Raw genomic sequence first — 14681 nt, forward strand, 5'->3', positions numbered from 1 at the left:
GGGACACAAAATGGCAAGCTTTCGTATAATGACCCAGGTATGTGTTGTGAAGCAGTGTTCTTGTTCTGTGTAGGTATGTGTTGTGAAGCAGTGTTCTTGTTGTGTGTGGGTATGTGTTGTGAAGCACAGTGTTGTTGTTGTTGCGTCTGGTATGGCAATTTTAATTATAGAGTCAAAAACCTTCAGAATACATCATATGTACCAATAGATTTGTACTAAATGATATGGAACATGTATCATTAAATAAAAGTTTACATATCTATATACTGTAAGTTATACACAAGTATATTAACTTCACCAAAAAGTAATGGTGATTTATTTTGCACATGTCACACATTGACAAACTCTAAACAGTTTTGCACACATTCATTTAGTTGACAGTTATTGAGAGTAAATTTGTTTGAATATGGCCACCAGTGATGTCATACTGTAGGTGACATTGCATCCTTGTGTTGTGTTCATTACAGCTCAACAAAATTACAAGGTAGCAGGCCATATAAGACAAGCTATGGTTATTGCATAATTTCATGGAGTTGTAATTACCACAACACACAGATTTGATGTCCCTAATGACATCACTGGTGGCCATATTCAGTTTTGAGGTTTTGGATGTGTGTGAGATAATGTGCAAAATAAATCAGCATTGCTTTCTGGTGAAGAGCCCCTTTAAGGAAACATTATCTAGAACTGTAGCGGTCTTCCCAGTAAGGATTTGTCATTATTTATTTTACATTAGCTTTAATAGAATAGAATATAAATACTTTAATCATCCAGAGGGAAATTTGGCACTACAAATCGCTCACAGTAAACATGATGTAGGTAGACAAAACTAAGAAATTGCCTAAGAATAAAATAAGCCTAAGAATAAAATAATAATAAAATACGGCCCGGGATTCACATTTCCTATGTTAGAAATTAATCTTAGTTAAGCCACAGTGCGTTCAACTTACTTGCAGATACACAACAGATCACAAACAGGTAGAATTTGGTATCCATTTTTATTGTGGTTTGACAATTTTCCTAAAAGCTGTGCTTTTGTAAGCACACATCAAAAAACAAGATCTGAATATCATGATTGTAACAGCGGCCAAACCAGATCTCTGGCTTAGAGACCTTTCAGAGGCCACACACAAATCAGCACTGGTTTCACACTATCCAGCGCCATCTAGAGGACAACTAAAAGAGAAAGTCACATAATAAGAAATGATTGTACTTCACACGATTTAGCTCACTTGGACCTAGAAAGACATGACAGCCTTCTTATTGTCATTTATAAGATTTCATATTCAAATACTAACCAAGCATTATTTAAAACCACAACAAAATGGTACGGTTACTTTACATTCAAGATTTTAACCACACATTTCACTACAGCCCATCATCCTGTCCTGGTATTGCATCTACTCTTCCACAACGTTAGTTGTTTGTGCTATATATACACAACAGTTATTATCAGCTCATTCCAAAAACTAAAAATCCAAAAGCATTAGTAGGGAGTTCTCACTTTCTGTTGGCAGGTCATCAACATAATACAAGATTCAATATATACTCAACACTATTTCAGACAAAATTCATGTAGGTACGTACAACTAGGTGTATGATTGAGTTGAGGGTTCATGTTGACTCAAATCTTGCCAACGATGGTTGAATTAATGGCAGATTAATTTAATAAGAGGGAAAACACACACACAATAACACATCTACCACCTATACACACACGCATGCATAACTATACTATAAGCTACAGAGTGCAGGGGTATCCCTAGGTGCTTTGAGAGAGATTGCACAGCATGTGTCTTTGTAAAGGTCACAGATAGTAAACATGAACAAGATTAAAACACAGCATAGTTATGACTAAGCTCAGTAATAAAGTAGACAGCACATGGTCAAGCTAAAGCAGAGGATAGGATCCATATCATGGAAAGGCAAAAAACAGACCGACGTTTATAAAGGCAGCCTAGAAGTATACTACATGCTACAACCCAAACCCTGACTCACTAAATAATAAATACTGTCATCTAAAATCTCTTAAGAATGTTTTTGACTTATGACGATGTAAACATGAATGGGATGTGCATCTCATATCTAAAAATAATAATAAAAAAGAATTGTCTGTACACTCTTCTGTGATCGTCATTCCAGTAAAGAGCCCTATGCTTCATTTAGAGAGACATTCAAGGCCATATGCGTCTCATTCAGAAGACAGTAATTCCTTTCTGCGTCCTGCTCTTTCTGCCAGAGGTAGGACCAAGTCGTAGCTTTGCAAGTCACAAATAAGTCTCTCAAGTCTTAACACTCGAGTCCCAAGTCAAAACAGGCAAGTCTCAAGTCACGTCAGTCTGAAACATTGGGTTTCGTGTCCTAAACATGTCTTAATGTGTTATATACCGGGTCTGCAATGGCATTTTAACCTGGATCAGTGATATAAAGAGATGTAGCCTGCACATGTCCTCCACTCAAGCCCTAATGACATGACTGCTGTGTGTTCTTGTTCCCCTCCCTCAACCACTCGCCTTTGCTCAGAGAAACAGAAAGCCTAACCATAATACGATAGAGGGCTCACTTAAAGGAGGCCAGGAAGAGAAGGGGAGCGGGATGTAAAATAAGCAAAAAGAACACACCCTAGTTCTCCTCTGTCTGCTTGCAAACCGTGGTAGGTGCCACTTACAGGTGGAATAATATAACATAACATGCAGGAAAGTTGCGAGTTGATTTGCTGTAGACCTTTTTATGGCAAATTTTTGTATCTGTTGGGCTTGGGGGAGGTGTCAAATCTTACCAAGTCGTAAGGCTCAAGTCCACCAAGTTAAGACACAAGGCATAGGTGTAAAAGTCAATGTCCAGTTGCGTGTCCCATATCATAAAAACTGAGACTCAAGTCCAAGTCATGTGACTCAAGACCTCTGCTTTCTGTTCTAATAGACAGTGATGTTAGCGGTCTGGTGATTAATCGTTCCGCTAATCGGCTGATGCTGCAGTGTTATGGTCATGGGCTGATGCTGCAGTGTTATGGTCAAGAGCTGCCGTTTGACCAACCAGATAAGAGGTATTACTTGAACTTTCTCTATGTCTAATGTCACCTATAGCACCTTTGGTCTGGAAAGGGAGATGATTGTGGGGGAAGTTAAGTTGCCACACATACCTTAAATGATTACAAACATCAAAAGTCCCTAATGTCTGTCATCATCCAAAAGTAACTTAAGAATGCAGTAAAATCTAGTTAACTGTATAGTATTCTTTTTATCCTTCATTTAACATGTTTGGCACTGTCTCCTAAAGGCAGAGACCTTCCTAAGCACAGATATACCCACATCGCATCCAAACAGTGTAACACATGGCACCTTTTGTCAGTATGTGTATGCATCACAACACACTGCAACCATTATCTGCATGAACCCCACCTCTCCTTGGCTAACTGTCTGAGGGGCTGGGACCGGCTGGAACAGCTTGGGTTAATAAGGTGCATTTGATTCTTAGGCTGGAGCGGCTCCCGGGGGCTGCTCAGCTGGTTTGGTAAGTGGAGAGCAGGGCTGCGTCTACAGGCTCCATGCAGGAGGGGCAGGTGAAGGAGCGCAGCAGCCAGGGGTCAATGCAGTCCACGTGATAGATGTGGAGACAGGGCAGAAACCGAATGGGGTCCCCATACTCAAAATCCATCATGCAGATCACACACCTAGGGGTAGAGAAACACATACAAGCCTTCTCATTCTCGTTCTTCCCCTTCAGAGATGAATACAACTTTTTTTTTTGTCTTGGTAACATTAGACCATGTCAATAAAGTGTCCACATAATGAACCTTTATAAATCTTATTTTTTTGTGGTGGGGGTTGAGGGGGTAAATATTTGTAATCTTCACTCACTCTTTAACCTTTCTATCAGACGGCTCAGAGCCTGGGTCAAAGATGCCTCTGGGCAGGTGCTGGGTGAGGCCGATGCGCTGGGCGATGCGGACCTGCTCCTCTTCAGTCAGCTGGCTGGCCAGGCGGCTCTCACCGGGGGTGGGGTGGTACACCGGCTGGTGGGTACGTTCCTGGTTGAGAGATGGGGAGCAGATGCATACAATATCTTTCATCAAACATCAGGGAAGGTGTGGTGTGGGGATGGCTGATTTAAGCCAGCTGTCATGATGGCTACTTCCATCTGCTCTGGCTAGTACCATCTTGCCAACCCTCTTCAATAAACTGGTATGTGTTTGCACCATCTACCAACCTATCTGGTTTAGCCGTCTCTGTGCTGGAGAGCCCCTTCGAAAGCCACTTCGGTGACCTGTGGATCTACACAGTAGCGCCCAATGTGGGGCGTTTCCAGCACAGGAGGGCCAACCAGTAGGCATACTGGATGACAGCCAGCCTTACAACAGCCAAGCAGCAGCCTCTTCCAGCTGAGCCGACCGACGGCTTCCAAGCCACAAGGGTTCCTGGTCCAGCTCTCCCTCTAGGAAGCAGAAGAGCAGCTACCACAACTGCCTAGCTGCCCCTCCAAGCAGCCTCTAAGGGGCCTTTCTCACTCACCCATTAGTTTCCATTCCATTCCGTTCTAGCCCGTTCCGAGATCTGATGCGAACTTCCCCCCTCCCTCTCCCCCCTCTAGTTTGTGTACACACTTCAGTCTTGGTTCGCTCCGGGTTCTGTTTACGGTTTGCGTTTTGAGCGTTTACGCTTGCCGTAGGCGATGATGTCACGTTCGAAAATGTAAACAGGAAGTGTCTTAACACGAAGGCGGAGACTGGATGCTGATATAAAATGAACAAATAACCAATAAATATACATTTACATTTACATTTAGTCATTTAGCTGACGCTTTTATCCAAAGCGACTTACAAGTTCTGTACAACAAGACAGCAAGAAGGGTACAACTCTATCAGCTGAGTAACAATGTTCATCAAGTGTTGCGTGTTACAGTGTAGGTTAGTTTATTAGGACAAGTGCATGACAGTAAGGTTAGTCAGGGTTAGGTTTTTTTTTTTTTATTTATAATCATTTCAGATAATGGTTGAAGAAGTGAGTCTTTAGTCGACGGCGAAAGATTGGACGGGATTCGGCTGTCCTAACTGGGTAGTTCATTCCACCATTGTGGGGCAAGGACTGAGAAATATGAAGTTATATTTGAACCTCTGTTGTCAAGCCTTGTCAATATAACCCACCCCATTTTATCACGAATGGATGGTGTTGTAGAGTTCGCTTTTGAGCGTTTCCCAGGGCTAACGCTAAGCTAACGGCTAACGCTAGTTAGCTTAGCCTAGTCTAGTATAGCCTGTAGCACTTATTTTTCAGCAAAGAACGTGCAATAAACAAAACGGATACATTCACTGTGTGTTCTGCCTCTCATTTGTTGATGAAACAAAACTAACATCAACACAATTGAACACCAAAAGCTGAGTTTAGTCTCGTCGGCGCTGATTTTGTTAGCTTACATGCTAACATGAATGGAATATGCCAGTATAACAGTATAGCATTGTGGCAAACGCTAAGCTAACAGCTAACGCTAGTTAGCTTAGCCTGTTCAGCACATTATCCCATCGCTCGTGGCAATTATATTCCATGTCATTGATCTACTGGTCGACCACGGCCGACTGGTTGGGCACCACTGGTCTAATAGAAATAAATGCATTGAACAAGAAACCAATGTATAGACATAGCATGGCAAACAAAATTGCCAGGCCTAATGCGAGCCAGGGAAGTGCTGTTTGTAACGTGGCTTCATGTTTTCATCCACTGAGCTGTGAGGCTCCACATGCTTGTTTGGTTGCGGTCTGAACTCTCAAATTGCCCATAAATATCGTTTTTGTGGGTATTGTCCAGTTGTTGCTGTTTGGTTTTATCTGCCCAAAATACAAGCAAGCATGAAAAGCATTAAGGCCTCTGCATGCTACAGAAACTTCAGAGCAACTGCAACACAACATCGGCGCGATTTCAGCGCGGTTGTTTTAGAGGGTCTTGTAGACTGTGTTGCTTGGACGTTGCGTACATGTCCCTCAAATCTAACCTAAACAACCGTTGCGTTGATATTGCGTAGCAGTGATTGGTTGGTTAGCGAATGGGGGCGGGGCTGTCATAGAATAATATTAGTCCCGCAGAGAATATCGTCCTCCATTGTTGTTTCCAGCGTTGACGCTAAATAATTAGCGGCACATAGCTCGCCTTTTTCTGAAAACCCAAGCACATATTGTTCCATAGCATACGCCTTCAGTTGATCATGACAAATCCTCTCTTACCTTGACGATTAAAAAGCCTCCATAATTTAGTAAATAAAGCTGTAGCCAGCCAGCTAGCATTGGGTCTATTCAAAATGCTATCCACATTAGCTACATAGCTAACCAAGTAAATACAATGGTATCCGTCCTGAGGTAACGTTAAATACAACGTTTGCTAGTCGAAATGACTGGACACACACAGGGACAAGTTAAACATCAATCAATTAATTTATTCCAATAGGTAGTTTGAGCTGCATGTGAGCCGAGGTCCTCTCCATTGGAAACTAATGATGTTACGGTAACGTTAGCTCGAAAAGCACAGAAAGTTAAGCTGCTAGCAACAGACACTATAACACTTCCGGTCGGGGGTTTTCAAAATAAAAGAGCGACGTCTAAAATCACCGGAAATACGTTTATTTTGTACATTATCTAATGTTAACACGAACCTAAACTAACTTTAGTTAAACTAACTTTGCGCGTCGATGTTGCAGAAGCATAAAGGCAGAGTGTCTAAAACACTGTTGCTTTGTCGATGTTGTGTTGCAGTTGCTTTGCAGTTTCTGTAGCATGCAGAGGCCTTTACAGTAATGACGTTGTGTGTGTCACGCCCCCCGCTCCCACTGGCCCGCATCCGAAACCACCTATTCCAACCGTCCCAGGTTCAGCGGGGGGTAAAACGAATCAGCGCCGGTTCGATCCCAAAAGGGGTGTGTCCGTCTGAGTGAGAACACTCCCCCCCGTCCCCGGGGGCGCTGATTCGAACCGAATGGGTGAGTGAGAAAGGCCCCTTAGAGCCCAATGCCCAGCTATACCTCTGCAAGCTAGTGCAGCAGTCCAGTCCTTGCTCCGAAAGGGAGGAGGGGGAAGGGTGCATCGTCACTCTGGGGAGAGTTTTCAGCAGCCCACCAGCCTGGCCACCCTTCCAAGCAACTCCTGGGAGTGTCGCCACACTGACTGAACTGTTCCAGGGCCATCCGTCCCTGAAAAGAGGACTGTTTTGTTTATTTTAGTTATGGGAACCCTGTATCAGAGTCTGGTGTTCAGCCTTTTTTGGGGGGATTGGTTGGGTGGAAGGGGAGGGGGGAGTGGGGAGGGTTAAGCTGCGGTTAGACTTTCGTTTCGTTTTCATATGAGTTTCGCCGCAACGTAGCGGGAGGCGAGTCACACTTTCGTTTTGTCACCTGAGCACAGTGATGTAGTACACTGCCAAAGCAGTAGGTGGCAGTAGGTGGCGAACATGAAGGCAATTTTCAACCAATCAGAACTTGAATGTGCCAATACACTTCCTGCAAAGAAAATGTCAACAAGGCGGGCGCCGCCATCTTTGCCTATTTACCCAATGTAGCACTTCTTTTTCAGCAAAGTGCAATAAACAAAACGGATACATTCACTGTGTGTTCTGCCTCTCATTTGTTGATGAAACAAAACTAACATCAACACAAGTGACCACCAAGAGCGGATAGTTTAGTCTCAAAAAGGATCGGCAAGGATTGTTAGCTACATTATTAGCTACATGCTAACGTGACAGGAATATGCCAGTATAACAGTATAGCATTGTGGCTAGAAGCTAACGCTAGCTCACGTTAACCACCCAGCACCAAACTGATGATATCGGGAGCTATCAGTAGCTAGATAACATTAGAGACAACGCTGTGTGTATTAAACAAAGGTGAATAGATGACTGGGCCATTTTGTTTAATGCTTGTTAAGACCTTTTTTCAGCACATCGCCTGCTCCACAAGAGGGGGAAACACACTCGACCACTGTTACACCCCGTTCAAAGCTGGCTACAAGGCTGTAGCGGCTCCGCCACTGATGGGCTCTGCAAGCGCGAGCGATCACAACTCCATTTTTTAAATCCCAGCATACAAACAAAGATCGCGTGACGTCGTCGTGTCACGTGAGACAAAAAAGTGGTCTGACGAATCAGAGGCCGCGCTCCCTGATGCGTTCGAGGATACAGACTGGGACATGTTTAAAGGAAGCGCCAGTGACGTCAGCGAGTACGCTGATAACGTTGTGAGTTACATATCAACTGTGGCAGACGGTATTGTCCTCACAAAGAAGGCGCGGGTTTTCCCAAACCAGAAACCTTGGGTGGACAGCACTATAAGAACAGCCCTGAACTCACGCACCACGGCTTATAACCTGGGCAGAGAGTCAGGAAATATGGAAGAGTACAAGGCTTCAGTCTACACTCTGCGCAAGGCTGTTAAACTTGCTAAGAGGACATATGCTGAGAAACTGGAGACACAAATGGCACAAAACGACACAAGAGGCTTGTGGAGGGGACTGAAGACAATAACTGACTACAAAGTCAGCGCCCCCGAAATGGGGAGCGACGACGCCTCTCTCGCGGACAAACTCAACTCCTTCTACGCTCGGTTCGGTGTAGACAGTGGCGCTGCTGGCTCTCCGGCTAGTGACGTCACTGGCGCACCGGCTGTTGTGGAGGGGGGGGGGGCAACCGCGGGGGGGCGGGGGCGCTCTCTCGTTGTCGGAACACAGTGTGAGAAGAGCATTTATGCAGGTGAACACCAGGAAGGCTGCGGGTCCAGATGGTATAACAGGACGCATACTTAAGTCCTGTGCAAACCAGCTTGCCCCGGTGTTTACCGCCATATATAATCAATCCCTGGCGGAGTCAGTAGTCCCTGCCTGCTTCAAGATGTCTACCATCATCCCTGTACCGAAGAAACCCTCCCCAACATGCTCAAATGACTACAGACCGGTGGCACTCACCTCTGTGGTCATGAAATGTTTCGAGAGGCTGGTCAAGGACCACATTTGTGCCTCTCTCCCCAGTGATATGGACCCTATGCAATTTGCATACAGGACAAACAGGTCCACTGACGACGCGGTCTCCCAGGTACTGCACAGCACTCTCTCCCACCTTGACCGTCAGAAGGGGGGCTATGTGAGACTGTTGTTCATTGACTACAGCTCAGCGTTCAACACCATAGTCCCCACCAGACTGGTGGACAAGCTGATCGAGCTAGGTCTGAGCTCCGCCCTGAGCGCCTGGGTACTGGACTTTCTGAGTGAAAGACCCCAGGCGGTCAGGGTGGGGGGTCAGACCTCCAACACCATCACCCTGAGCATCGGGTCCCCCCAGGGCTGTGTTCTAAGCCCCCTGCTGTACTCACTCTACACACACGATTGTGTGGCCAAGTTCAGCTCCAACTCCATAGTGAAGTTTGCCGACGACACGGTGGTGGTGGGGCTGATCTCGGACAACGACGAGAAGGCCTACCGAGAGGAGGTTGAGGTACTGGAACGTTGGTGCCAGGACAACAGCCTGCTCCTGAACATTGGTAAAACCAAGGAGCTGATCGTGGATTATAGGAGAGGACAGCAGGAGACACACACACCACTGATGATTAACGGGGCTACCGTGGACAGGGTGAGCAGCTTCAAGTACCTGGGGGTCCACATCTCAGAGGATCTGACATGGTCAACACACATAGACACAGTAGTAAAGAAAGCGAAGCAGCGCCTCTACCACCTGAGACAGTTAAGGAAGTTCAGAGTATCGGGGAAGATACTCCAGTCCTTCTACTCAGGAGCTGTAGAGAGCATCTTGACCGGAAACATCACTGCCTGGTATGGGAACAAGGACAAGAAGGCCCTACAGAGAGTGGTGCGCTCAGCCGAGCGTACCACGGGTATTGCGCTACCTCCCCTGCAGGCTCTATACAACAAGAGGTGCAAATCCAGAGCCTGCAGGATAATGAAAGACCCCCACCACCCCAATAACAGCCTGTTCCAGCTGCTGAGGTCAGGCAGACGCCTGCGAACCCCAGCTACTAGGACGGAGAGGCTTAGGCTAAGCTTCTTCCCCCAGGCCATCAGAGCCTTGAACAATGAACATTGAGAGACACAGAAACTGAACTATCCACACACAAGCACACACAAGCACATACACGACACGCACGCTGAGCACGCTCACACACTAGCAGCCACTTTAACACTCATGCCGCACATACGCACACTTATGGCCAGAGGAAAGGCCACTTTAAATTAGTATAACATCAGGAACAGTGTATTGCACTACTAAAGCTACCTAGCATGTCCTATATGCTCTGTAAATACTATGTACAGATACCGAGATGGCACACCATGTACCTGTTTATTGCACTGTTGTTTTTTACTGGATTCTATTAATATGTTGTACCACTCTATTTTTATTGGATTCTATTATATGTTGTACCACTGTACTGCACATCGTCGCGGGCAAGACCAGCCGCATTTCATTGTATACCTGTATGCCGTGACAATTAAAACTCTTGACTTGACTTGACTTGATTGAAAGAGGAGCTCTGAGCTAACAGGGTCTGATAGCTAACGTTAGCCAGCTGCTCATGCAATCGGTAATGCTAGCAGAATGAATGGATGTAAACTTTATTTAACATATTGCATAATGGGTACAATACAATACGGCTCAATACAAACAATTGTTAAGGGAATGCAGACTGTTGTAGCTTGGACTGGGGTCCTTATAACAATAACTTGACAACACATGGTAGCTGCAGCTATTTAGGACAGCTCTGTTGTCACCGGAAGGGCACGCAGATGGTATCTACTGCGCATGGGCGTTTTCGCAACAACGGCTCCGTGCAGATTACACAACATGTTGTCGGCGAGTTTTGGCGCTACTCGAAAACGGAAAACACAATTTAGCGTTTTCAGTAGGGCCACAACGTATCCGCCAAAAACGGCATTTCTATGTAAAAGGGACAGCAAACGTATTAAAAAACGTATAAAAAAACACTGTGTGTAACCTAAGGATTCACCCTGGCCTCAGTTTGGTGTTGGGGGTATGTAGGCTGGTAAAGATATGCATCCTAAAGTGTGTAAACGGGAGTACCGGAAGTACAGGCTACAGGCTTTCCGGTTTCAACAAAACAATTATAGAAATGTGTGAAGTGCACAATATTTCCTCGTTTAAGCCACTCAGGGTTCCCACGCTTGCCTTGACATTTTTTTCCATGCTACCTCCCGATTTTCCAGGTACCATATTAAGTGATGATCTATAGGTCCCTGAAGCTTTCCGCCCCCATCCGCGCCCCCCTCCCCTTACACACACAACCCCCTAGGACACCTGACTACTTACTTGATTTAAAAGATGTGCCAGTCAAGTCTACATTGTAAATGCTTAGAGATTATGTCTTATTGATAATATCAATGCATGAAATAATGCAACAAGCTGTAGATGAAAAACTATTCATTAACACTTTAAGGACCGTCCACGTATATATACGTGTTTCGGTGCCATGCGTTGTGGACCAGAGGCACGTATATAGCCGTGGCCAGTTGTTATTGTTTTATTCCATATTAATAACCGGATCGAGATCGCCGACCGACTCTGCAGATCTACCCGCCTCTGTGGAAACGCGAGCATGCAATACCGGCCAGATCCTCTTAGGGGCGCCATTGCTCCACTGCAGTATCATTGTGGGCGAATGGGAAAAAAAATTCTTTTACCGTCTAGGGGCGTTTCATATTAGCCTGATCCCAAACAAAGAGCCTGCACCGTTGATCACGTTTCGAAGCACAGATTTCAGCCTGGAATAAGTGGATTTATGATCAGCCAATGGACATATCGATCTACCAGATGCCGATCGATAACAGGGAAATGCTGCCGGCTATCACACGTCCTGACGGTAAGACCCTTTTCGCCTAAATTATAGCTGGATTGGAGCTTGCTGTGCAACGCAAGCAATCGATCTGTGAATGTGGCTACTTGCACGGACACTCTATTGGTAATCAATAATACTAATCGGCGTTCCCCGCCGCCCCCATTTCATCCATAGATGCTCTGGAATAGTCCGGATCATAAGCAGTTTGTTTTATTTCATTAGCATATATACAACAGAAATGCCGTTGAATATAACATTAGTAGCCTTTAGTGCCATAACTAGCTTCCCAGAAAATATATGAGACGAAAGTGACAATGAGAATGGACAGATAGCAATACTGTATAAAGTATAGATATAGCTCTACAAAGACACATAGGTTTGTTGACAAACCTTGGTCCTCTAGCACCATATTAGACGGCGCCGAACGGTCGTCGAAGTGTTAACACAATCCAAATTCAAAACAAACTCAAGTTGCTAGCTAGTTAGCAAGATTGCACTGCTTACTAACTAACGTTGATAAAAAAGAAGTTTCACTGTAGATGTCAAGGCTCCCGTGTTGGCTGGGAAATGCATGTATTTGACCCTTCTATTGAGATCGCGAGTAACGTTATTATTCCTGAAGTCCACCAATCCAAAACTATACTTTTAAAGTCCATATCACCAAGTTGCCTGCATCAAATTCCAACATCCAATATACCATATAGGATGCCATCCATTTCTATCTACAGTAAAAGCTGTTCACATGTAAAGGGTTTTTATAAACTCATCTTAATTTTGTGCTCAATAGTTTAATTTTATTACTATTTTACACATCATCCAATACAATTTTCCAGGACAACTGTTTCTATTTCCATGTAAGTGTTCACTTTTGCTCAGTTTCCATGCCTTTCCATACCTGGAAAATGAAAAAATTAATTCCATGTTTTCCAGGTACCGTGGGAACCCTGCCACTGCAACAGCTTTGCCTGAAGAATTTACTACATGACTACCGGGAAAGTGTGGTCCGTTCGGAGGCAGCTTCCAGGGGAAGTACATACACCGGAAATTCTACCCCATACACACTTTCGGCAGTAGTTCTTTACCAGGCTTTATCTCACGGAGGAGATGAAACTGGGAACGAGGTTAGGGGGTATGTGGTGTGTGGGGATGACTGATTTAAGCAGCCACACCTGCCCTGGGTCACAGTAATTAGACCTGGGAGCAGGGGTAGCTGTGCACCTGTTGTGCATCAGGTAACAATGCACACAGGATAAATCTGCCATCTCCACACACACATAGCATAGAGCCCCTGTCATGAATTACTTCCATCTGCACTGGCTAGTACCATCTTGCCAACCCTCTTCAATAAACTGATATGTGTTTGCACCTTCTACCCTGTGTCTCTTGTGTTGGAGGGCCCATTACATTTTTTTTTAACCCAGGCCCTATTTAATTGTCTGGCATGATGTTGTCTAGTACAGACTATAATTTCACTGATCGCCAAAGTAATGATTAACACAAGACTGTGCTGCATCCTTTCAACAGGCTCCAGTCCAACAAGGCATGTATTTTAGCCTTCAAAAACGATGACCCATGTCCTTTTCCAAAATAGGAAGCTCACAGTATAATCTAGGGCTGTCAGTTGTCCCTAATAATACCATTTGACAATGAATAGGCTGAAATGAGGCCATTTTTATTTAATTAATTATAAAATTTGACCACATCAAAGCAAGCATAAAATGCTTACAATTAACAAGTTCATTGTCTGTTGTATTTGCTTATTATGGGTGGCACCATTAGAAAACAATTGTTAGGCATTGGGCTGTGCTTTGTAAATGCATTGGCTTGTATTGCAGGATTTTTTTTTATTTATTTTTTTACAAGCACAAACCAGTTATGCATTTTCAGTTCATGTCATATCAATGTGTTTATTTTTTTTTTCATTCGACTGGCAGTTGAATTCATATATATTTTTCTAATTCGAATGACATTTGAATATTGAAAATCGTTCTTCTGACAGCCCTAGTATATTTCAAACATTCATATTCTACTGGGGAAATGGTTGCAAACAGACTGCACATCGTACATGAATTCCATATGCCTTGTGCTATTATTAGAGCTGTTTACATGTGTAACTGGCATATGGAACTCATAAACATTTGTATCTGATTATACTGTGAGCTTCCTTTTTTGAGGACATGGTTTTTGAAGGCTAAAACACACTTTGTCACATTGGATTGGATTGAAGTGTCTCAATACTAAAGAGATCAGTACAAGTATGGCCTGTTATGTTACTTGTAAACAATGCCAGGCAATGTTTAAAAAAGGGGGGGGGGTCTGTTTGGTTCATATTGGGTAGCCCTGTATTTAACGTTATGTTCAATACTGACAAATGATTGACATTTAATTGAAAGGCTGTGCGAGAAATACAGAACGTACGTTAAATAGTGTGCAAGTCATGGCCGTAGTGTAACGATACAAAATATGAAAAGATCAAATTGGGGGCTGGTGCCACAGACAGCACTATGCTGGTAAACTTAATAGCATGAAGTGAAGTGATCGTCATGCCTCAGCAGCGCACCTGGTAAGGCGGTGGAGGTTCTCCTGGTAAACTGGCCTCCGATTCGTTTAGGAGAGACAAGTCGTCGGCACCTTGAAAAGACAGGCAATTCCCCATTGAGCCGAGCCCCACAAAAGCCCAAGTTTACCTAACGAGTATGTGCACTTAATTTGACCGTAGTGGGATTTGCGTTTGCGAACGAACTCTTCGTTAACTCAGTTAAGTTGGCCGAGTTGTCTCATTATACCATGAATCTTAACGATCAATACGAAAAAGTATTTACTGAACGGCCGGGCAGACGAAACCTCTA

General features: G+C 44.3%; 1 protein-coding gene across 1 annotated transcript; it reads right to left on the reverse strand.

The window, feature by feature from the left end:
* Positions 1 to 990: 990 nt before the first annotated feature.
* On the reverse strand, positions 991 to 14657 carry rnf11a (ring finger protein 11a). The gene is made up of 3 exons (XM_084318066.1): positions 14393 to 14657; positions 3861 to 4030; positions 991 to 3673 (listed from the first exon to the last, which is right to left on the reverse strand). Exons 1-3 carry the CDS (start codon positions 14486 to 14488, stop codon positions 3502 to 3504), a joined length of 438 nt encoding a protein of 145 aa, XP_084174192.1. The 5' UTR covers positions 14489 to 14657; the 3' UTR covers positions 991 to 3501.
* Between the last annotated feature and the right edge of the window lie 24 nt (positions 14658 to 14681).

Source organism: Notolepis coatsorum (genome assembly GCF_963971535.1).
Source record: "Notolepis coatsorum genome assembly, chromosome: 7".
Classification (NCBI taxonomy): domain Eukaryota; kingdom Metazoa; phylum Chordata; class Actinopteri; order Aulopiformes; family Paralepididae; genus Notolepis; species Notolepis coatsorum.